Source organism: Mauremys mutica, chromosome 1 (genome assembly GCF_020497125.1).
Source record: "Mauremys mutica isolate MM-2020 ecotype Southern chromosome 1, ASM2049712v1, whole genome shotgun sequence".
In the NCBI taxonomy this organism is placed as follows: Eukaryota; Metazoa; Chordata; order Testudines; family Geoemydidae; genus Mauremys; species Mauremys mutica.
Genome location: NC_059072.1, coordinates 179,412,521 through 179,435,326, shown reverse-complemented (window position 1 = coordinate 179,435,326; position 22,806 = coordinate 179,412,521). Strand labels below are relative to the sequence as shown.

Sequence of the window (22,806 nt, the reverse complement as noted above, 5' to 3'; positions counted from 1 at the left end):
AGAACATTGTTACTAAGTACTCTATACTCATTTATTTTATATCTTGCAGTATGTATTGTCCTCAAATAGGAGTTCATCTCAGAAAATTAGTAAATATCTTAGGTATAGTAATGTCTGGGAGCAAGGTAACTTAAAATTACCTTGTGGTTGTAAAGATTTCACAGACTTTTAAGTTTGTTTCTTCCATTTATTTAATATTCATATGATGTTACATCTTATTACCTGAGAGTATGATCTGTATGCCAACATTATGGATTTTATAAATCATACACATGAAAGCTTTATACATGACAATATCTCAAATTTGCAACTCCCTTTTGAATTGTACACAGCTAAACCATTGAAAAGGTGTACAGACAGAAATCTATAACATGTAAAATGTGAAAATCCACAAAGTACAATATTTGTGTTTTCTTTATACAAATAGGTCCCAGGAGCTGACCCTTGACAAGTATGACAACCAGGACCATTTCTGATATATATACATATATAATGATGCATAGAGTGAAATGATGGAATGTGTTAAAAAAATGTAACTCTAAGGTTTAAATCAAGATGTTGATAAGAAGTGTGATGGTACCTCAAAACTTCATTTTGCAGCACTATGTCATTACAGTCAAGAAGCACTCTCCCCTTTATACTACTGTGAGAGATTTAGACATGGGACCTTTTCTCCAGCCCTGAAATGATGTAGGGACTCATGAAGGTCCAGAAAGCTGTTTTTGTGGGTCGTGGGATGATTCTATCCAAACGTTGAGATGATGCTAGAAAATATTAGGATGGGTGACAACCCTGCGTTAAAGAGAGAGTAGTGCTTGATAATTTTAGTGATGGTTCTAAAATTACCAGGGGGCAAGTCCCAGCTTCTTCAATTCTCCATCCTCCCTTTACTGCAACAGAGTGCTCCAACTGCTTCACCCACCTTTTGCCAGTGGAGCTCCTACATCTTCCATCTTCTTCCTAATTAACAAAGTAAATCAGATCGCTGCCTCTCACAGACATGTGTCAGCCACCAAGCGGTTTTTACATGAGAGTCCACCCAACCCCCGACATTTGTGAATGAAATAGTTGCACCTCCTTAGCCTCCCTTGATAGAGGCCATCCTCTGGTTACAGACCCAGCTCTAATGTCTGAGTACAAGAGAGACACCTCCCTTGTTTGAGCAGGGGAACAGTGTTATAGGAATGGCAGGCTGCATTTTTCTCTTGGGTCTGTCTGACCAGACAGAATCTGTTTTGTGTCACTGACTCCTCCTGCCCCCTTGTGCCCATCCTGCCAGGCGCTAGTGCACCCCTCTCCCTAACCTTTACATTGTGCTGCTCACCACCAGGGGCTGATCAGCTGGGATCAGCGCTTCCCCCGCCTCTAGTGACTCCAGCAGCACCTCTCCTTTCCCAACATGCCCGGCTGCCCTTTTGCCCCCTATAACTCTCTGCTCTGCCCCAGCGGGTCTGTAGGGTCTCCTGTTAGCGAGAAGCTTTACCAGCACCAAAGTGTTTGCGTGTTGGGGGGGGGAGAGTATAAACCTAGGGGGGAGGCCTGGGGGGTCATTTGGGGGAGGGCCGGAGGGAAGAGGAGGTAGGACGGAGACGAGGGGGGCAGGGCAATGGGGAAAGGGCAGGGAGCTGGGGGGCGAGGGGGAATGAGGACGAGGGAGCCGGGGGAGGGGATCGGGACCAGCAGCCGGAGGAGGGCGCCGGGCGCGCAGAGAGGAACCGGCGGGTGCGGCGGGGGCCGCTCCCCCCTCCCGGCCTGGAGGCGGAGCCGGGCCCGGCGGGGCGGGGCGGGTCTCTGCGTCGGGGCCGCGCCCGCCTCCCGGCGGTCACCGGAGAAGCAGGAAGGACTCGCGGAGCCGGGTGCGGCGCGGGGCTCCGAGTCCGGCTCTCGCTGCCCGCCGCCGCCGCCATGGCCTCGCTCTTCAAGAAGAAGACGGTGGATGGTGAGCGGGGCGGAGCGGGGGGGTGTCAGTGTCCGCCCGCCCCTCGCCTCCCCCCCGGTCAGGAAGGGCCTTGATCCCGCGGGCCAAAGCCCGCCCGGGGGCCGCTTCCCGCGGAGCCTCCCGCGGGCCCCTCCGTCTGCCCGTTCCCGCGGGGCGGGGGCCCTGAGCGCGATCCCCCCCCCGGCCGGGTCACACGGACTCGGTCCCGGCTGCGTGTGTGTTGATCTGGGCTGGTCGGAAAACAAGGGGGAGGGAAGGTGCAAGTGGCGTGACTCATCTATAACCGGGCGTGTGGGTGTGAGAGGGAGACACACGTACCCTCCCCACGTATTGAAAGCGTCAGGGGCAGCTGATCTGTCGGTTGCAGGAGGCAGGACGCGTGTAGTAAAAGCGGAACTTTTTTTGCCCAGTACAGTTTGGGGAACATGTTTGCTCGGTCTCCAAGAACGCGGGGTGACCCCTCAGGGCGGTGCCCCGGGATAATAGAGTTGGGTCGAACCTAAAGAGAACCTGGTTTTTGAAAAGGGGGGTGGGTGGGTTGGTTGGTTGTCTTTGTTTTTTAGACCAAATATATTTTTAGCTGTTCGAAGTGATACAAAAATATCTCTAACTTAAACAATCAGGGGAGCCATGGAAACAAGTTGCTCTGTTCTCTGAGAACACTTTTCTGTTTGTTGGGTGAAGAGACGAGCAGATAAACATTGCTACAGGTTCAAAGAGACTGGTATTTAGCTGTGAGCTCTTGGTGTTCTGTAGTTATCAAATCACGGTTTACTGTCTATTGTTTGTATATAGAGATTTAAAGTGTTAATCTTGCTATTTTGGGGGAATAAGTTTTACCGACAAAGTATTAAATCCAATGCAGAAATAAGAACGTCCTTTTAAATACTTTAAAAAAAGGGCAGCTTAATTCCCCTCATAAGAACATTTCTTGCTTCATTGTATATTCTCCAGTAGGCAGGTGGGCTTAATTGAAGGAGAGTTGCTTGTCTGTTATCAGCAAGAGTTTTGAAACTGATTATGCAAAATCACCTAGCAAACCATGTGTAGTCTCACTCTAAAACAGGGCACAAAAAGTGATGCTTTGTGTATCAGCCAGTTGTATTTCATCAAGCAAAGATTAGTATTTTCCATTTCTTGTCTGGAAGAGATTTTGGGTGCAAAGCAGGGAGGAGTTCAGAAGTGAATTTTTTGCCACCTTTTTGTTTGCTTTGATCATGAGGGCCAGTTCAGCCCCCTTGGGACAGTTGCCAGCCTAGGGTTTCAGGAATGGAAAGTGCCTCAAACGTCTATGGAATGCACCATACATTGGGCATGAAGGTGATATGAGCAGGTGGTATGGAGTTGTCCCTTTGTGCTACCTGGTGATCTCCATATGCAAGGAGAGGGAAGTTTCTGCTGTTTAAAACCTTTTCATCCCTTTTGTGCTTCTGGAACAGGGCTAAGGATCTCACCCTTTGTTTTATTCCCCTGTGACAGTTTGCTATTACAAGCTCTCATTTTCTATTGGATTCTTCATTTGCAGAAACAAATGGATGTGCCTCTAGTTACTGTTAATGCTAGTTACTATCAATTGTCTGTTGCTGTAGTTCTTTTAAAGTACGTAGCTGAGAATCTCCTGTGGCGGCAGAAATATAAAGAAAATGAATCTGCTCACTTTTTCCCTGGCTTCTAACTTGTTTAAAATGCTAGTGCCTTTAATGGGTTCAGTTTCTACTCTGCAAGTTTTCTAACAAAAAGGAATATTTCCTGTAGAGTAAAACTATCCATGCTAGTCTTATATAGAAATATATTTCCATCACTATTTCTTCTCAGTGTTCTTAAACTCAACTATATATAGCATAGTTAAATTTCATCCCTCTCCCTCTGGTAAAGTCCTCTTTTAAAAGTATTTTTGACAGAGCTCATGCTTGATGCTTATCTCTTGAATTTCTTCCCTTGTTTCTCTGCTGGGCCAAAATACATTGTTTTTATTTTCAGTCTTTATTTTTCATATATTGGCTGTCTACTCAATGTCCATTGAAAAGTGTTTCTTGAAAATGTTACTTGTGGGGTCTTGGAAGCAGTAACATGACTAAAATGGCCCCTTTCAATATCATTTTTCTTTTCAGATAATTTCTTCTTAGGCTTAAAACAATTATTCAGCAGCAGTTTTTTGTGCAGTGTGTGTTCCTCTTAAGATTCCATTAAAATATTTTGTTGGAGCCTATTACTGCTGAAATAATTTCAGACTTAGATGGCTTGCAGTGTCTTTGCACATCTGGGAAGGAAGAATCTGAATCGCTACTCTTTTTTTTCCAGGAAGACTGACGTATGCTTTAAAATGAAGACTATGGCTGCAGTTTCTGCTTATTGTTCATGCTTTAGTCATCTGACAGTAATTGAGCCTGTCTAGATTGCATTTCACTTGTTACCCAAGTAAATGAGGAAAATAGCAGCATACTGAGACAAGTGTGTGTTTGCTTTTGTGGAATACAAAACCATGATGTAGACTTGATTATAGGAAAATTATTTCCTTTTCAGACTGTTTTAAACATACTTTTTTAATAGATGGAGGTTGTCCTGTCTTTACAATATAAACCTGAAAAGGGTTCCTGATTTCTCATCACAGCACAACTTTGAGTAACTTATTCATCTTTCTTTTTATGTTACATTTAAATGTTTGAGTGTGAAACAACAAATTCTGTGTTATTTATTATGCGGTTAAATCAGATGAAAAGTCATGTAAAGGGGCATCATTTCTGAATATGTTTTCAAATCCAAACTTGTTTGCATGTCTTACAGTGCGAAAATCAGATAAGCATATAAATGTAATTCTTATAAAATAGACTAGAAGAAGCCTTCTAACCATACCAAAAATCAACTGCTATTGGTATTAAATCATTCTAATAATACACTATAGTATGTTTAGGTATGCAAATTCAACTCTTGTGAATCTTGGTTCATATTCAAGCACTTTTTTTTCTCTGTTAGGAAACCCAGTAGCATTAAACTCCAGTACTTGCTGACTTTTTTACTCTTTAGAATTCTGCAAAATAAGAGCAATATAGGAGGCTGCTTTGAGTATGCAGCCTATACTCAGGAGAACTATTTGTCCCTCCAACAGCGGAAAGGGAGTTCTGCTTTAGGAATAAATTCTTCTGTACATTTTAATATTCACTGTAAGGCCTACGCAGCCTAACAAATGAAGACAAATCTTTAATGGAAGCTGAAATGACTGGTTCTATATCATAAATTGAAATTTGCTTTTAATATATACACTTTATCAAGTAAATTCCATAAAGCTTCTATGTATACAATAGTATGAAGAAACTATTTTCTTGCACTCACTGAAAGCAATTTGCACTATCCTGTAAGGAAGATAGTTAAGGAACTGTCTCTGCCCTCAGATGTCATTTTCTGTTGTTTGCAGGAGCAGTATACAAAGGTCATCAATAGAGTATTGTTCATATTTGTTTCATAAAGGTCTTACATTAAGTGTGATGTTTTGTTATAATGCTAACCTTCAATTTCTGTATGCACATGCTAAAATTTCATGATCTGGGCTTAGGGAGCTTGTATATGATAAAGTATTTCTATGACATCACATATTGATGATAATCTGTTGGCAAATGGAATCATAGGACCCAATCTAGTGAGGCACTCATTGTGGAGTGCCTGCAACACCTTACAGGATTTGGCTTTTAATGATGAGTGGGGAAGATTGAGTTAAGTGTGCTATTTGTCTAACTTTGAATGTGTAAAAATAGGCTTTTATTTTGTTGTGTATGACACTTCACTACTGAAAGTGCCCATCCTTCTGGAAGGTGCTCAGATTTTTATACCATCCTCTCACCATAGTACCTATCTAGATATTCAGTACTACATGGACACCCCTATTGTTGATTAGGGGTAAAACATTCTAGTTTTTGTGGTAGTTGATGTGACAAAAGGGGCTTTTGTGGATGGATGTTAGTTTCTGATATTCTAAGGAAAATGTTGACAGAGTATTGGAAAAGTAGTTTGTGTAGTTTAGTTCAGTGCTAAATTTCTATTCTTCCAGATATGAGGAGTGTTTACTAAATCTAACCTTTATCCCAAATTTCCTTGTTTTTGTTTGTTAAAAGTAACTATATGCTTGTAAAGATTCTTAAATTACTGATATGTCCTCAAAATCAACTTTAAGGAAAAAAAATCCTGGCAAGGCAAGGGAAAGGAGCACTTCTCCATTTTCCCTTTGTGTTCCATTTAGATGTGCAAAAGGGGATCTTAGGTGAAGTCCTAATGCTGAGTGCCTGTTGATTCAGTTGTCCAGGTCCTAGAAGAACTGAGTGTCTGCCAAGTGTAAGTGTCATGGTAGTCAGAGAAACTCTAAGAGGTGCTTAGTGGGCTTTCTCAAACCTCAACCCCCATGGGTGCCAAAGTTGCAGACACACTCACCTGTTAAATTCCTTTAAACGAAAATTTAGCATTAAAGCGACCGCCTTTGCAGGAATTCAATTTCCAGAACTTTCTCCTCAAAACAGATACAGAATGTGCACAGCAGTTCAAGCTGCTGCACTCCACCACTGTATATCAATCTTCCTATGCCCGGATCCCCTCCTAAGGGGCGAAACTAGTAAGAGGTAATTCAGTGACCAACCATTCCCAGTCCATCCCCGGCTTCTCTAAGGCTGCTTAACAAAGGTGTGGATAGACATGTCCAAAACTAGTTTCTGGATTGCGAGACCACTAACTTTCCCCATAATGGATCCCTGAACAGCTGGGAGCAAAGCTGTATTTTTGGGCATGTTCTTAAACATTGTTCCTTTTCTGGCTGTCCTATTGGCTGGGGAAAATTTTAGCTAAATTTTGTTAACTTTTGGTTAAATGGTAGGCACATCCTTTAAGTACTGCTATATATTTGTTTAGATTGGATTACTACCTTATAGAATTGTTCCTCTCAAAGAGGGTGTCAGGAATGGATAAAAGACTTGACCAGTTTTCAACCAATTCTTTGTCACATCTCTTGTGGCTTGACTTTTAGTTGAATAAGTGCAGCTTTGTTGCATATGGGGAAGGGCAGGATCTTGTGGTGGTCTCTGTGCACCTCAGTGAGTAAGGAAGGAAGCAGGGCCTGGGGATTCACATCTATCACATTTTTCCCTGATCTATAGAGAAGATGCAACAGGAACCAATACTATTGCTCTGTTAAAGCAGCTCTGGAGCAGTTATTTGTGGGGAGGGAGGATTCCTTTCCCCAACCCTATCATCCCAAACCTCATGGACCTCTCCACTGAATAGTTTGGCTACAGTGGCTGAGATAAGGAGTACTATTTCACAGCAATGTGAGCCAAGGAGTTAGAGATATGGTTTTCTGCATGGGGAAGTTGTTCTTGACACTTCCTGCATGATTAAAAGAGACATGTTTATGGAATATAGAAGTCTATTGTGCCAAACACTTCTCTCAGTTACACTGGTACAAACTCCATTGAAGCCACTTAAGTTTCACTGGTATAAAAGGAAAACTTGGCCTCTAGTGTTGAAATTTAAGATAGTATTTCAGACATGTAAATTTATATTCTAACATCATTGCATATATTTGATATTTATAGTCCCAGTAGGAGATGCATGCTTTACTTTTGTAATAAAAATTTGATTTTTATCATATCTTTCAATACTGTAAAGCACTGGGTCTGAAGAATTATTTTACCAACTATAAATATTTCCTTTCCAGATGTAATAAAGGAACAGAATCGAGAGTTAAGAGGTACACAGAGGACTATAACCAGAGATCGAGCAGCCTTGGAGAAACAGGAAAAACAGCTGGTAAGTAGAACAGAGAATTTTAGTTTACCCTTTTAAAACACACAAGTAAATGTTTGTTTGAAATTAAAATAAATGGCAAGAGAATGTCTCATACCTGAATATCAGAGGGGTAGCAGTATTAGTCTGGATCTGTAAAAAGCGACAGAGTCCTGTGGCACCTTATAGACTAACAGAAGTATAGGAGCATGAGCTTTCGTGGGTGAATACCTGGTTCTGACCAAGTGGGTATTTACCCACGAAAGCTTATGCGCCAGTACTTCTGTTAGAGTCCTGTGGCACCTTATAGACTTTCTCCCTCATACCTAAATGACAGTCTTCAAAGTCTTTTTGACTTTCCCCACTATCTACATTAGTTAGTTTATAGTGTTTCACCATTATACTTTAGGAGACAGCCCCTTTGAAATAAAAAACTAACTTTAAAAAATTAAGGAAATTAGTTCCGGAAGTGGATTGGACTGAAGATCTTATGGATCTAAAAGTGGAGAAGTCTTGGAATTATTTCCAAGTCAAAGTTGCAGAAACTATCAGAAGCCTGCATCCCAAGAAAGGGGAAAAAATTCATAGGCAGGAGTTGTAGACCAAGCTGGATGAGCAGGCATCTCGGAGAGGTGATTAAGAAAAAGCAGAAAGCCTACAAGGAGTGAAAGATGGGAGGGATCAGCAAGGAAAGCTACCTTATTGAGATTGGAACATGTAGAGATAAAATGAGAGAGGCCAAAAGCCATGTAGAGTTGGACCTTGCAAAAGGAATTAAAACTAATAGTAAAAGGTTCTGTAGCCATATAAATAAGAAGAAAACAAAGAAAGAAGAAGTGGGACCGCTAAACACTGAGGATGGAGTGGAGGTTAAGGATAATCTAGGCATGGCCCAATATCTAAACAAATACTTTGCCTCAGTCTTTAATGAGGCGCTTAGGGCTAATGGCAGGATGACAAATGGGAATGAGGATATGGAGGTAGATATTACCACATCTGAGGTAGAAGCCAAACTCGGACAGCTTAATGGGACTAAATCAGGGGCCCCAGATAGTCTTCATCCAAGAATATTAAAGGAACTGGCACATGAAATTGCAAGCCCATTAGTAAGCATTTTTAATGAATCAGTAACAAGGGTTGTAGTGTATGACTGGAGAATTGCTAACATAGCTCCTATTGATCCAGGTAACTACAGGCCTGTTAGTTTGACATCTGTAGTATGCAAGGTCTTGGGAAAAAATTTGAAATAGAAAGTATTTAAGGACAGAGGTCAATGGTAATTGGGACAAAATACAACATGGTTTTACAAAAGGTAGATCATGCCAAAGCAACATGATCTTTGAGACGGTAACAGATTTTTTAGACAAAGGAAATGCAGTAGATCTAATTTACCTCGATTTCAGTAAGGCATTTGATATGGTTCCACATGGGGAATTATTAGTTAAATTGGAAAAGATGGGGATCAATATGAAAACTGAAAGGTAGATAAGAAACTGGTATAAGGGGAGACTACAACGGGTCATACTGAAAGATGAACTGTCAGGCTGGAGGGAGGTTATTAGTGGAGTTCCTCAGGGATCGGTTTTGGGACCAATCTTATTTAATCTTTTTATTACAGACCTTCCCACAAAAAGTGGGAGTGTGATAATAAAGTTTGCAGATGACACAAAGCTGGGAGGTATTGCCAATACAGAGAAGGACCGGGATATCATACAGGAAGATCTGGATGACCTTGTAAACTGGAGTAATAGTAACAGGATGAAATTTAATAGTGAAAAGTGCAAGGTCATGCATTTAGGGATTAATAAGAATTTTTGTTATCAACTGGGGACTTATCAGTTGGAAGTAACAGAGGAGGAGAAGGACCTCAGAGTATTGGTTGATCACAGGATGACAATGAGCCACCAATGTGATATGGCCATGAAAAAAGCTAATGCTGTCTTGGGATGCATCAGGCGAGGTATTTCCAGTAGAGATAATGAGGTGTTAGTACTATTATACAAGTCACTGGTGAGACCTCATCTAGAATACTGTGTGCAGTTCTGGTCTCCCATGTTTAAGACGCATGAATTCAAACTGGAACAGGTACAGAGAAGGGTTACTAGGATGATCCAAGTGTAGCGAAGTGAAGACTCACCGGCATGGCACCCCCTGCTGGTCATCTTGTGAATTAGCTCTTTCCAGCCTTTGGAGCCCCCTGTACCAGCGGGTGTCTCTACTATCTCAGGCCCTGTCCCCCTCCTGGACCCCTGTGTCCCTTTCCTCAGGGTTCTACCTCCACATTCTGGGTCTCTCCTTCCAGGGAAACCCCCAATCCTCTCAACCCACCGCTACTGCCAGTCATCATCTAGCCCCTCACTCACTGGGGAAGACAGCTGTCTGTAATGGCCACTCATCATTGGCAAGGGGGTTAGGACTAGCTGCTGCTGTCTATTCCCACGCTGCACCTCTGTAGCCCCAGTACCTTCCTTAGGCCTTGCACAAGGCCTGCAGCCTGGGGAGTTGCCAGGCTGGAGTTCCCCCAGCTCCTTTGCCCTATTCCTCCAGCTCCTGCCCCTCAGCCCTCTTATCAGGGCCTGCTGGGCCCTGAATAAGCTGGCCACAGCTGTGGCTGCTTTCCCAATCAGTCTAGCTTGCCTGCTTTTAACCCCTGTTCTCCAGGAGTGGGGCAGCTGCCCCACTACACCAAGGAATGGAAAACCTGCCTTATGAAAGGAGGCTCAAAGAGCTTGGCTTGTTTAGCTTAACCAAAAGAAGGCTGAGGGGAGATATGATTGCTCTCTATAAATATATCAGAGGGATAAATACCAGGGAGGGAGAGGAATTATTTAAGCTCAGTACCAATGTGGACACAAGAACAAATGGATATAAACTGGCCATCAGGAAGTTTAGACTTGAAATTAGATGAAGGTTTCTAAAGTTCTGGAACAGCCTTCCAAGGGGAGCAGTGTGAGGGGGAAAAGACATCTGGCTTCAAGACTAAGCTTGATAAGTTTATGGAGGGGATGGTATAATGGGATAGCCTAATTTTGGCAATTAATTAATCTTTGGTTATTAGTGGTAAATATGCCCAGTGGCCTGTGATGGGATGTTAGATGGGATGGGATCTGAGTTAGTACAGAGAATTCTTTCCTGGATGTCTGGCTGGTGAGTCTTGCCCATATGCTCAGGATTTAGCTGATCACCATATTTGGGGTTGGAAAGAAATTTTCCTCCAGGGCAGATTGGCAGAGGCCCTGGGGGGTTTTCGCCTTCCTCTGCAGTGTGGGGCACAGGTCACTTGCTGCAGGATTCTCTGTACCTTGAAGTCTTTAAATCATGATTTGAGGACTTCAGTAGCTTAGACATAGGTTAGGGGTTTGATACAGGAGTGGGTTGGTGAGATTCTGTGGCCTGCATTGTGCAGGAGGTCAGACTAGACGCTCATAATGGCCCCTTCTGGCCTTAAAGTCTAAGTCTAAGGCCTTGTCTACACTACCACTTTACAGCGCTGCAACTTTCTCGCTCAGGGGTGTGAAAAAACTCTGAGCGCTGCAAGTTTCAGCACTGTAAAGTGGCAGTATAGACAATGCACGAGCACTGGGAGCTGCGTTCCCAGCCCTGGTAGCTACTCCCTTCATGGGGGTGGGTCTTTTTTAAAGCAGCGCTTTAACGTTGCTAGTGAAGACATACCCTTAGTCTTCCTGATTCTCTAATAAGTGCAGAGTCAGAAGCTGTGCTGTTTTTCATGATATAACCTGATTCTTTTTTGTCCAGTAGCATTGGTAAATTTGGGCCAATGTTTCATAACCTGTTTTAAAATATTAAAACATCAATTGCCCTATGGATGAATTTGTCTTGCAGAGTTCTTTGGCAGCAAGTGAATATACTGTTGACTCAGTAGCCCAGCATTAGTGCTTTGCATTCCAATGTGAGTTGTTGGGAATTCTATCCCAGACATGACCCTTCCGTTCTCGATAGCAAGGGCCATGAGCTTTGGAAGCAGTGCTCTCAGTTCTTAGGTTTAAATGAACATCAGTGGTGAGAGTTTCAGAGAGAATATTAGGGCTTACCTTCAGTAGGACATTTCATCATCTCCAAACACAACATAACTTCACAGCAACTGTAGACAAAGTCTAACGTTGTTATCTGGATGTAGTTATTCCTATGGTCTTTGTAGAATTTCCCTACAATCAGCTGACTTTATTAAACATAACTGGGATAACTCACTCATTGAACGCTTGATTGTTGGAACATGTCCTTTAGTTTTATGTCACCTCATACCTATACTGGTGGAGATGTACGTCAAATTACATGCCTTGATAGATGACACAAAAACTGTGTAGAAAAACTAAGTGACAGTCCATTCCCTGGTTTAATAGTTAATAAGACATTGCCTCGTATGGTGGCAGATCTTGTGTATATCAGTTTTGGCATGAGAAAAATTAGAGAGCCTCAAAGATGACTATTCTTGGAAATTTTATCCTTTGCTAGGGATTTAAGATATGTCTGATCGATTGTGTAGATGGTTAAGCTACCATTATTTCTTTTAGTGCCTTGATTTCCATAAAGAAATTCACCTTGAAACTTTGAATGCACTCATGTCAGTAACTTGCTCCAGAAATATATTATTTGTGCATTTTTTTTCTCCTGTGAAGGAAGAGGTGAAGAGAACAAGTCTTTGAAAGACACAATCTTCTATTGTTATCCTTGCAGCTCAGACTCTAAGGAATCTGAATTTTCAAAGCCTGGTACGCTTGTCATTTGAAAAGAGCAGGAAATTGTCAATGAATCAGAACATTGTCCTGTAACAATGGTCTTTTGCTGCTACTTAAATAGAGAGGCAAAGCAAATATTTTTTAAAGTAGATGTTGCTCTGTGATAGCATTGTTACGATTATTTACTATTTTTATATTTATGTCTTTACTTGGATAGTGTGGACAGTTCTGATGTCTGATCGATATTGTATCCTGTTTACTATACTGTTGACTTGCTGAATTTTGAGAAGTAGTAACATGTGACTGGCTGTAATCAACTGGCTTAAAATTTCTTCATAAATACAAGAACCGTGGATTAATCTTGTCATTTACTTTCAGAATTAGTGTTAGTTATGAATACATCAGCCATATAGCAACTTGATTCCTTGGCACAGATTCAGTTTGTAATTAATAGTTTAGTAATACTTGGCATTTACAGTATATAATGTTTCATCTTGAAAGTGTGCTTTTCATACCATAATGAGATATGTGGGCTACAAGAACTGATGTATTTAACTGGGAAAACTAGTGCTTCCTAACATTTGCTATTATAACACTTGGAAATCTGTGTCCAAAATATGCATTCCCATGTCACTCTTATCTTAAACACATAATATTGGAGTTGTATTTAAAAAGCATGATAGTTTCAGTGACATTTTTAGCACCCTGTAAAGTGCACTCATCTCTTATATGTAGGCTACAAAAACAGGATTACCATTCCATTTCATGCCCACAGTACTTTTCTATTGATCTCATGTACTTCACTTGCACACTTGTATTTTCTTTGGTAAAATTGCAAATATCTCATGAAATTTAGTTTTGTCAAAAAAAAGGGGGGGAGGTTGTATGAAGCAATTTCTGCTAAGCTATTGTACCAGTTTCAAAATATTATCTTCCTATAATACTTCAGTATTTATAGTTATTTCTTACACATGAGGTATCTCTTATGGCCACAGGATGTTGTCTCTGCCGTAGTGGTAAAACCAAAGCAATTAATCAGTTACCTTTTGTTTTGGAGCATCTCCGGCAGCTTTGTGTATCTCTTGCTGTTGGTTCTTCAGTGTCTATATGCTGTAGTCTGGTGGCCACTATTTACTATCGCAGAGCAACTGGCTATGCTTCATAGCAGCCTCTTAGACATCTGTTGCATTCAGGGGAGGGTAAAGCACCTCTCTTTCTGGCAGGTGCTTTCCCACCAAGAGCTGGGATGCTGTTATTACACATAGTTTTACTTATTGCCAATTCCCCGAGGAAAAAGGTGTCACAATTGTGACACGTTAATTGTATATGTTCAGTCAGTAACATTATGGCAAATTAGAGATGAGCCCTATTTTTTTTTCTCTTCAATAAAATGCTTGGTATGAGGATTTTATATAGTGATCAAATTGATCACCATGTTCTGTGAAGAACTCTTAAGTCGGGGTGCAAAACTTTCCTTGCCTCCATTAGATTAATTAGTCTTGTATCCGCTCCCTATATTGCTTATAGAGTTATCTGGGCATAGGCTTTGCCTAGACTAGGATTTAGGGTGTGATGTTAGCTTGTGGCAGTGTAGACAAGGCACACTGCATTTATTATGCGCTAAAATGATTGAGTTAAATCCTGAGGGGCAGGGGAAAGTTTGGACTTCAACTGTTTCACGGGTTACTTCATGCAGTCTGCCTGCCAAGAAAATAAAACTCCATAATCTTTAAGGAGAGGTGCTAAAGGGTAAAGTTTTTCTGGGACCTACAACCTGTTCAAGTATGCTCTGTTGCTTATGTGGCCACTAGGTTGCAGCAGGCGATGCAAGAGGAGGGTCTAAGGGTATGTCTACGCTGAAATTAAACACCTGCAGCTGACCTGTGTCAGCGGGCTCAGGCTCAGAATACAGGTCTGTTTGATTGCGGTGTAGATGTTGGGGCTCAGGCTGGAGCCTGGGGTCTGGGATCCTCTCCCCTTGCAGGGTCCCAGAGCTCTAGCTCCAGCCTGAACATCTGCCGTAACTCCTCACTCAATGTTGTAGTGATGTTCCTGAAAAATGTGACTTTAAGTGAAACGATGTTAAGCAAATCCAGTTTCCCCATAAGAATTAATGTAAATGAGGGGTTGGGTTCCAGGGTAATTTTTTTTTGCCATACAGTACAGTACTGTAGTTGGGAGGTGCCCCCGCCTTACCTCACACAGGCACAGCCCACGGGCACTGCAGACAATGAGGCAGGCAAGGAGGCTGAAGGTGCTGTAGGCTAGGAGAATCATGTTGCGCAGCAGCAGCTGCAGCTTCCCCTACTCCGCAACCCTCGGCCTGCCCACACCACCCCTTCCCTAAAGCCCCCACCCTTAACCTGCCTCTTCTCTTCCCCTCCTCCCCCTTTACTCCACATGCCACATACTTGCTCCTCCCCCCTCCCTCCCCTGTCTCCTGCCCTCGGCAATCAGCTGGCTTGTAGCGTTCAGGGGGCAGGAGGGAGGGGGGAGGAGCGAGGACACGGTGCGCAGACTCACCCGCCCCCCCCTCCTGCCACGGCAATCAGCTGGCTTGCGGTGTTCGGGAGGCAGGGGAGGGAGGGGAACATAGGGTGCTGACTCTGTGGGTGCTCCGGGGCTGGAGCACCCATGGAAAAAAATCAGTGGGTGCTGGCAGCTCCCTGTCCCCCCTGCTCCAGCTTACCTCCTCCACGAGCGTGCTGCTGCGTCCTGCTTCTTCCCTCTCCCTCCCAGCGCTTGTGCTGCAAAACAGCTGATTCGCGGGGCAGGGAGGGAGAAGGGGCAGGGATTTGGGGAAGGGATCCAATAGGGGCGGGGAGGGGGTGGGGACCTTGGGATGGGGTTGGAATGGGGGCAGGGAAGGGGGCGGGGGCACCCACTGGTGCTGAAGAAAGTTGGTGCCTATGGAGGGGGAGCCTGCATGCTGTGTCCTTGCTCCTCCGCCCTCCCTCCTGAACACCGCAAGCCAGCTGATTGCTGTGGGCAGGGGGGCAGGAGGGGGAAGGTCCTGATCCGCGGGGTCTACCAGCGGGAGGGGGGCATAGGGAAGCTGATGGGGGGGGGGCCTGCCAAGCAACGTTATAGCGAAGTATTGCACAACTTTAAATGGAGCATGTTCTGTAATTGAACAGGGACGCAAGATCGAAACAATGTTAAGTGAGAGGACGTTAAGTGGGGAGTTACTGTACAATGCAGTTAAACAGCTCCATAGTCCAAGTCAGCTATCATGGGCCAGCCTCACGTGTCTAGATGCAGTGGAGGCTTACCTTTAGACTCTCCCACCCCTAGCATCCCAGAGCCCAGGCTCCAGCCCAAGCCTGCAGTTCTACACAACAATGAAACAGCTCCATAGCCTGAGCTCTGCGAGCCCAAGTTGGCTTCATGGGCCAGCTGTGGATTCCTCTTTGCTGTGTAGATATACGTTAAAAGACCAAGGAGGAGATGAATTGGCAATGGCGCTGGTCACCGTTAGTTCTTAACATGTATATTTAAGTAAACTAAACATGTATAGCCAGTAAACTAAAGGATCTCTTAAAGTACACTTTAACTCTCTGTATATGACACCATGTCAGAATTGCACAAGTAATATCTCCCTCTATGTAAAAAATGGTATGTCAGAGAAGTGCACATTCCCACAGTATAACGCGAGTCATTCTTTTAGTGATAGAGTATTGTCATCTATTAACTTTTTTTCTTACTAGTGGACTGGTCTACACTAAGGGGAAAAATCGATATAAGATACGCAACTTCAGCTACGTGAATAACGTAGCTGAAGTCGAAGTATCTTATATCGATAACTTACCCGTCCTCACGGGGCGGGATCGATCTCCGGGGCTCTCCATATCGACGCTGCCACCGCCGTTCGCGGTGGTGGAGTTCCGGAATCGATATAAGCGCGTTCGGGGATCGATATATCGCGTCTAGATGAGACGCGATATATCGATCCCTGAAAAATCGATCGCTACCCGCCGATACGGCGGGTAGTGTAGACGTAGCCATAGACTTCTGCTAGAAAGGGAAAGGGAAATATTCTTGCATCATTTATCAATTCCTTCATTCTCAAAGAAGAGGTTTGTGAATGTGTGGTTAATTTATCCAATCTAGCACTTATTAAAAAGTGTCTAGTTGTATAACTACAGAATTCTTGTTCACTTAATGTGAATCTAAAAGCTACTGTCCTTTCTAAAAATAGGAACTGGAAATAAAGAAAATGGCAAAGACTGGTAACAAAGAAGCCTGCAAGGTTCTAGCAAAACAGCTGGTGCAACTGCGAAAACAGAAAACTCGAACCTATGCTGTTAGTTCAAAAGTCACCTCCATGTCAACTCAAACGAAAGTGATGAATTCCCAGATGAAGATGGCAGGAGCTATGTCAACCACAGCAAAAGTGAGCAGTTAAATCAATATAAATGTCTAAATGTAATTCATGTTCATGGACACTTTCATACTGAAACAAATACAATAGGTAGCTTGCAAAAGTCTTTACAAGTTGAATGTTACCTTGGAAAAATTAGCTGGAGATAAATGTATTGTGTAATGCTACATTTAGCAGTGAGATGTTTACAGGACAAATATTAATTCTTTTTTGAAAAACACTAAATTAGCCATTCATATCTTGCTGGTCAATATCTGCTATTTAAACTAGCAGGCTCTCACACAGTTGACTTATAAAATCTTTGTCATAGCCCAGAAAGCTGTTCAGTGTTAGTGCCTGGGTAATGATTAAAATGGATCCTGTAAGTCTTGGTACAGAGGGTAATTAAGTAGACTAACAAACAAATAGCTTTTCATTATGCAATGTCTTGCCTGTAAATTTTGTCTGTCATGTAACTGGTTCTAGTGGATAAAGCCAAAGTAGGGTAGACTGATTCTAAAAATCAAGGCAGTATGTCACCCAGCTTTATGACTTATGTGAAAATGAGGCATTACTTTCTGGCTGACACTTCTAAATGGCTCAGTGATCTAGAATTCTCCTTCCTCTTCACCCTCTGCACACCAAGGAAATTGTGTTAAATTGTTTTGCTTCTTGTCTCATAAAACTAACGCACTGTAATTTGATTTGATGCAAGAAGTAGCTGCTAGGAAGACTTTGCTTTTAAAGGGCCACTATGAACAATGTGTTTTTACAAAAATAAAGTTTAAAAAAAACAAAAACAGGTTCAACCATCTAAAGCAGTGGCTGTGCAGTAGGCCTTTTTTCCTCCAAGAGATGGTACAGCTGACTCCTTGATCAAGTTAAACAAGACAGTTTATGCTAGCATGCACCTTCTTTCTCTCCTGTGACCTCCTTGCTCGTCATTCAGAAAACAGCTTCACATATGTGAGGAAGTTAATCTTGCTTTTTAGAACTACCACATCTCTCTCTAGCTGAGCGTTCTTCTCTCTGGGCTCTTTATCCTTCAAATGTTTTAGATTAAACTTCTTAAAGCAAACATAGTGGTATAATCACAGTGGTGGAACAAAATCAGTAGAAATGTCAATAAATACAGATCTTAACAGATTTGAAAAAAAATGAAGCAGGTTCATCGGTGAGCTATGCAACATTATGGGGATTGAAGGAGAATTGTTATTTTGGCCACCTAATGGTTAACTTTTTCAGTTAATGCAGTAAAAAATACAGAACTAAAAACACTGACTTAATTTTGGAGCCATAGTGTTCTCTAACCCATACCAAGATCTACAGGCATACAACATTCCATTAAAATCAGATGCAACTCACTGTCTAGCTGCCTCAACAAATGAGATGAGTAAGCAATTTCCAATATCTTGTCCATAAATGTATCTGTAAATAGAACACTGAATTTTACGGTCTCTAAAACTAAAGAACACACTTCTCTGATTGGAGAATATTTTCCCCCCAGAAAAAATGTATTTATATCCACTGACAACCCTTGAATTGGAAAAGGAGAACAAAAAGCTTTGTTTTCTCAAGTTAAACAAAATTAGAAATGAAGGCAGACACGTTTCCCTTAAAGACTTCAGTTTTACGTTTCTAATATATCAATTATTTAATGTATCCTTTTAAACTAGTTGTCCATCTGTTCCTAAAGTGTATATAGCACTTTCTATGAAGAGGCTACTTCCTTTATTTTTTTGCACATACAGGGTATCACAATTTAGTGTTTGACATGGAAGCTGCTTTGTGGTGACACAATACCATAGCTTTATATTAATGAATCAAAAAGGAAGTAGTATTGGATGAATGTGGTTTTTACTCACCTCTGGTAATCAATGCCATGGAGTTTGGTAAAATATTATGTTGTGTAAGGTTAATAGTGTGTAGCGGAGGTTTTCCTAAGTGATACCAAGTGTTCAACCTGTACTATTGACTTTTGAACACCCTGGTGTTTGCTATTAGGAGAAACTTCATATTTGCTACTACATTTATCCTATATGGAGAAACATCATAATGACTTCATGCCTTCTTCCTAGTGGTGACTGATGAAAGTGTTCTTAACTTGCTTTAAACATTATTGCCATTTCCATCTGTCTGATAACAATTAGTTACCTAATTATGGAACTTTTCTCTTCCTCCCCTATGCTCATCCTGCAAGCCAGAAAAGTGACCTTAAATTAAGAAAAAAGTCTAGCTTGTTGTTTATACTGCGCTAGTCACAGTAGTAGATTTTATTAATTACTAGACAAGGGACCAATTGAGGATTCCATATGCACCCAAAGCTCCCACTAAAGTGGGAATCTAAATGTGCAAAGCATGCAGAACCTGACCCCAGGTTTGTTAGACTAGAAATCACTTAACTTTGCATATTCTGTGTACTGCACAAATTTGTGCAATTTTATGATTAATATTCTCTAATATTAGACAATGCAATCTGTTAACAAGAAGATGGACCCTCAAAAGACATTACAAACTATGCAGAATTTCCAGAAGGAAAACATGAAGATGGAAATGACTGAGGAAATGAGTAAGTTATGCGTTCTAGTAAATAATTTCAGCAAGCATTGACACTATCAGACAACTAAACCGGGTAGGCACACCTTAATGCCACTTCTGAGTATTACTAACAACACATGAGATTACTATCAATAAGCGATGATTAAAGGGAAAAATGTTTCACTTTCTGCATGGTTACTCTGGGTATTTGACAGTACTGTGTGTATAGTTGTATGAAAGACCTGTAAAAATGAGAACAGAAAAATTGAAAGAGGCACTGAGAGAGAGAGCTGTAGAAGAGGTGTAATACCTACTACTTGAATCAACTAAACCGAGGGAATATCCTTTTAACCTAACAATTAGAAATTCAGACCCTGGGGAATAACCGAGATGGCATACTGTTTTTCACAGATAGTAGAAATTTCATGTCAGCAAGTGCCATGGGGAGTTGCTGCTCTTGTGCAAGGAGAGAGAAGCAATAGCACAAGCTCTTCTGCTTTTTGAGAAGGAACGAAAGACTAGAGTGCAATAGTAATATGTAGTTAACAAATATATTTGCTCTTGTTTACAAAGAAGAATATGTCCTGGCTATTGGAATTCTGGAAATGAAGAAGACTTCAGTATTGGTATACAGCTAAGCAACTCCGCCATCTAGTCTGGAGTTATGACTGAGCTTTAGGTTTAATTTTAAAGTTTGGGTTTTGCCTGTAGATGTTGGTGTACACACTGATCTGTAAATGAGAATAGTTGAAGGCCTCTCACTTGTAGCAATCAGGGTTATGTAGAACTTGTAAAGTGTTTTGGGTAGAAGGGCAGGAGTCCTTAGAACTATCCTTCCAGCAACTGACTTCTACATATAAAACAATAATGGACAAAATAGTGGTACAAAGCAGTCAAACACAGCCTGGAACCCTATCCGCCCACTTACACTGGATATGAGGAGCCACCCTTTTCTCTGTATTACCACAATGGCTTATTAATTTATCTGTAATTGTAAGTGTCAGTGATGCCACACTGGTCTTGCTACTGGCTACTGTTGACACAGCATTCTTCTCATCGTAAAATCTGCCACTGCTTTGCCTCTGCTGGGGGAAATGGGCAGAATTTTAAAATTTATACTATGGCGGTAGGCATCGATGCACCAACCCCTTAGTTAGATTTCCGCAATTTGGGGGAGCGGGGAGAGAAACAAGGTCTTTCAGCGGGATGTGGAGGGTTTTTTTTTAATTGGTTTGCTTTTTAAATCTAACAAAGAATTCTGAAACGAAATCCTTTCTGAAAAATGGTGAAATCAAACCTCTGTGTAAAGTGCTGGCACATTAATGCCTAGTGCAATTGTTAGCACTACTTCAGGGGCAAGATTTAAAGTGCAGAGGTAGGCAGAGCACTCCTAGGTTGCCAGCATGTGGTGCTAGATGATGCAGTTCTGTTCTGCAAATGCACACAGTGTATGTTCCTTTCTCTTGCCGTCTCACTTAGTGATACTACTGCTGCATGGTAGGACTGTAGAAGAACAGTGGGTTTTAGTTATTTTCCCACTTATTCTGTGAACACTAATCTTTCTGTACTAATGCAGCTCTGGCTTTTATTTTCCTTCCTAGTTAATGATACCTTGGATGATATCTTTGAGGGCTCTGATGAAGAAGAAGAAAGCCAGGATATTGTGAACCAAGTGCTTGATGAAATTGGAATTGAAATCTCAGGAAAGGTATGGATAAATGTTCTTTTGGGTAGGGTCAAACACCTTCCTTTATTTTTATTTTTTTAAATGTCATCCTAACAGCTTTCATTTTGTAGTTCTGTGCTAGAAGTCAAATGGTCACAGTGCATATTGTTTTTACTAAGTGAAGTTTGTATGTTTCTTTAATAGATGGCCAAAGCACCATCTGCTGCCAGAGGCTTACCATCTGCATCAGCATCAAAAACTACCACCATTTCAGATGAAGAGATTGAACGGCAGCTCAAAGCTTTGGGAGTAGATTAGCCTGATGACAATATACAGCCTGCCTTCTAACAATTATTCAACTACAGACAGATGTAAAATGTACACATTTTCAATACAACTAATGTACTTTGGTTTAAAAGGAGAACGGAAGGCTTCAGAAATAAGCTGATTCATGCCAAAAAAAAAGCTTATTTCTTGCCAGAGAACCATTATCAGTGGCACTGAATTCCTGAAATTGTTTGAAAAACTGCTTTATCAGATGACATGAATAGATAACTTGCATGTGGGATTCTTTTGAACACCAGATTGAGATCTAGGATAAACGAGTACATCCATTTACACCAGGTTTAAATTTGGGTTGTGTTGCATTCAATGTTTATCCCCACAACTTAGTTGCTTGAGCAGCACTGGCGTTTTTTAATTTGCAAAATGTTGGCTGGCGAGCAGACTTGGAAAAATAACAATTATAATATAAGATCTTCATCTGTTTAGCTTTTTTGAAATTGTCATCCTATGATTGTTGACAGCATTTCTCTGGATAATATTTGGAGTGTTTATAAAATCACTACACATGGAAAGTTCTTAGAATATTTTATGATCTTGTCTTTACACTTGCTTTCAGTTTGAAAAGGGATAACCTTTTTCTTTTGGTGAGAGAGAACCTTGACACTAGTAAGTGTAGGCAATTATAGCTTTGTTTTTCCGTTGTCTTTAGTAAATTTGAGTTGATTCATTCTTAGACAATTTTACTACTTACTGAAGGGTATGGGTGCAATCCAGCTCTTAGTGACTTCAGTGGAAGAGGCTTGAACTAAATATTTTTAGTGAATATTTTGCATGAAAGGCACTGAATAAACTGTATTGTACTGTAACATAGCTAACTTCAACAGATTGTTGTGCCTTTGTGTATATAAAACCTTGCTTATACCCTCTTGATTTTTCAAAATTGTATTAATCGTTAATGGGTGAAGTAACTACTGTTAAGGCAGTTATTGCCAGGTACAAAATATTCTCAAAAGTCCATCTACACTTGATAGCAGTCCATGCTGAAGTTCATATATAAAGTACTTCAGCAGTTGGAAAAGGAATCTTGCCTGAAATCTCATGTGTATATATTTTACAGTACTTATCCCCTAATAACAACTGTTTAAAGATACAGTATTGTTTACAAAGGTACATATGATTGCATATTGGCAGGTGAAATCTAAATCTTATCAGAATAACTTGGCTGCCTTATGCCTATAATTACTCCTTTTAGGTTAAAAAAAAATGCTGGGCATTACATTGTACAATAGAAGGTATGGTTAGACAAGTGATTTGGATAATAGTATAATAGGACAGGCTCAGATTCTAAGGTTTTCCACGGTCTCTGATCTGTATCATCATCAGGTCCATAGAATAGCACTGGCTTTAAGGGGAAGCCGTTTAATCAGAGTGCTAAGTGGGGAAGCAAGTCCTGAGTGGAATTGCTATTGTTACATCTGCCAATGCAGGACTGAGCAGGGAAATAAGTTATAAACATCAGTTTGTGAGCCCAGGTCTAGGTTTTGGTGTGGAAATACAG

At 41.5% G+C, this 22,806-nt stretch overlaps 1 protein-coding gene and 1 long non-coding RNA gene across 2 annotated transcripts; both read left to right on the top strand.

The window, feature by feature from the left end:
- Positions 1-1,787: 1,787 nt before the first annotated feature.
- On the top strand, positions 1,788-22,118 carry CHMP2B (charged multivesicular body protein 2B). Its single transcript, XM_045002072.1, has 6 exons — positions 1,788-1,939; positions 7,635-7,726; positions 16,598-16,792; positions 19,226-19,328; positions 20,899-21,005; positions 21,168-22,118. The coding sequence occupies exons 1-6, from the start codon at positions 1,906-1,908 to the stop codon at positions 21,279-21,281; spliced, it is 645 nt and encodes a 214-aa protein (XP_044858007.1). The 5' UTR covers positions 1,788-1,905; the 3' UTR covers positions 21,282-22,118.
- On the top strand, positions 2,264-6,528 carry LOC123361880. Its single transcript, XR_006576263.1, has 3 exons — positions 2,264-2,320; positions 6,171-6,262; positions 6,445-6,528. It is a non-coding gene; the product is annotated as an uncharacterized LOC123361880 (long non-coding RNA).
- Positions 22,119-22,806: the final 688 nt, after the last annotated feature.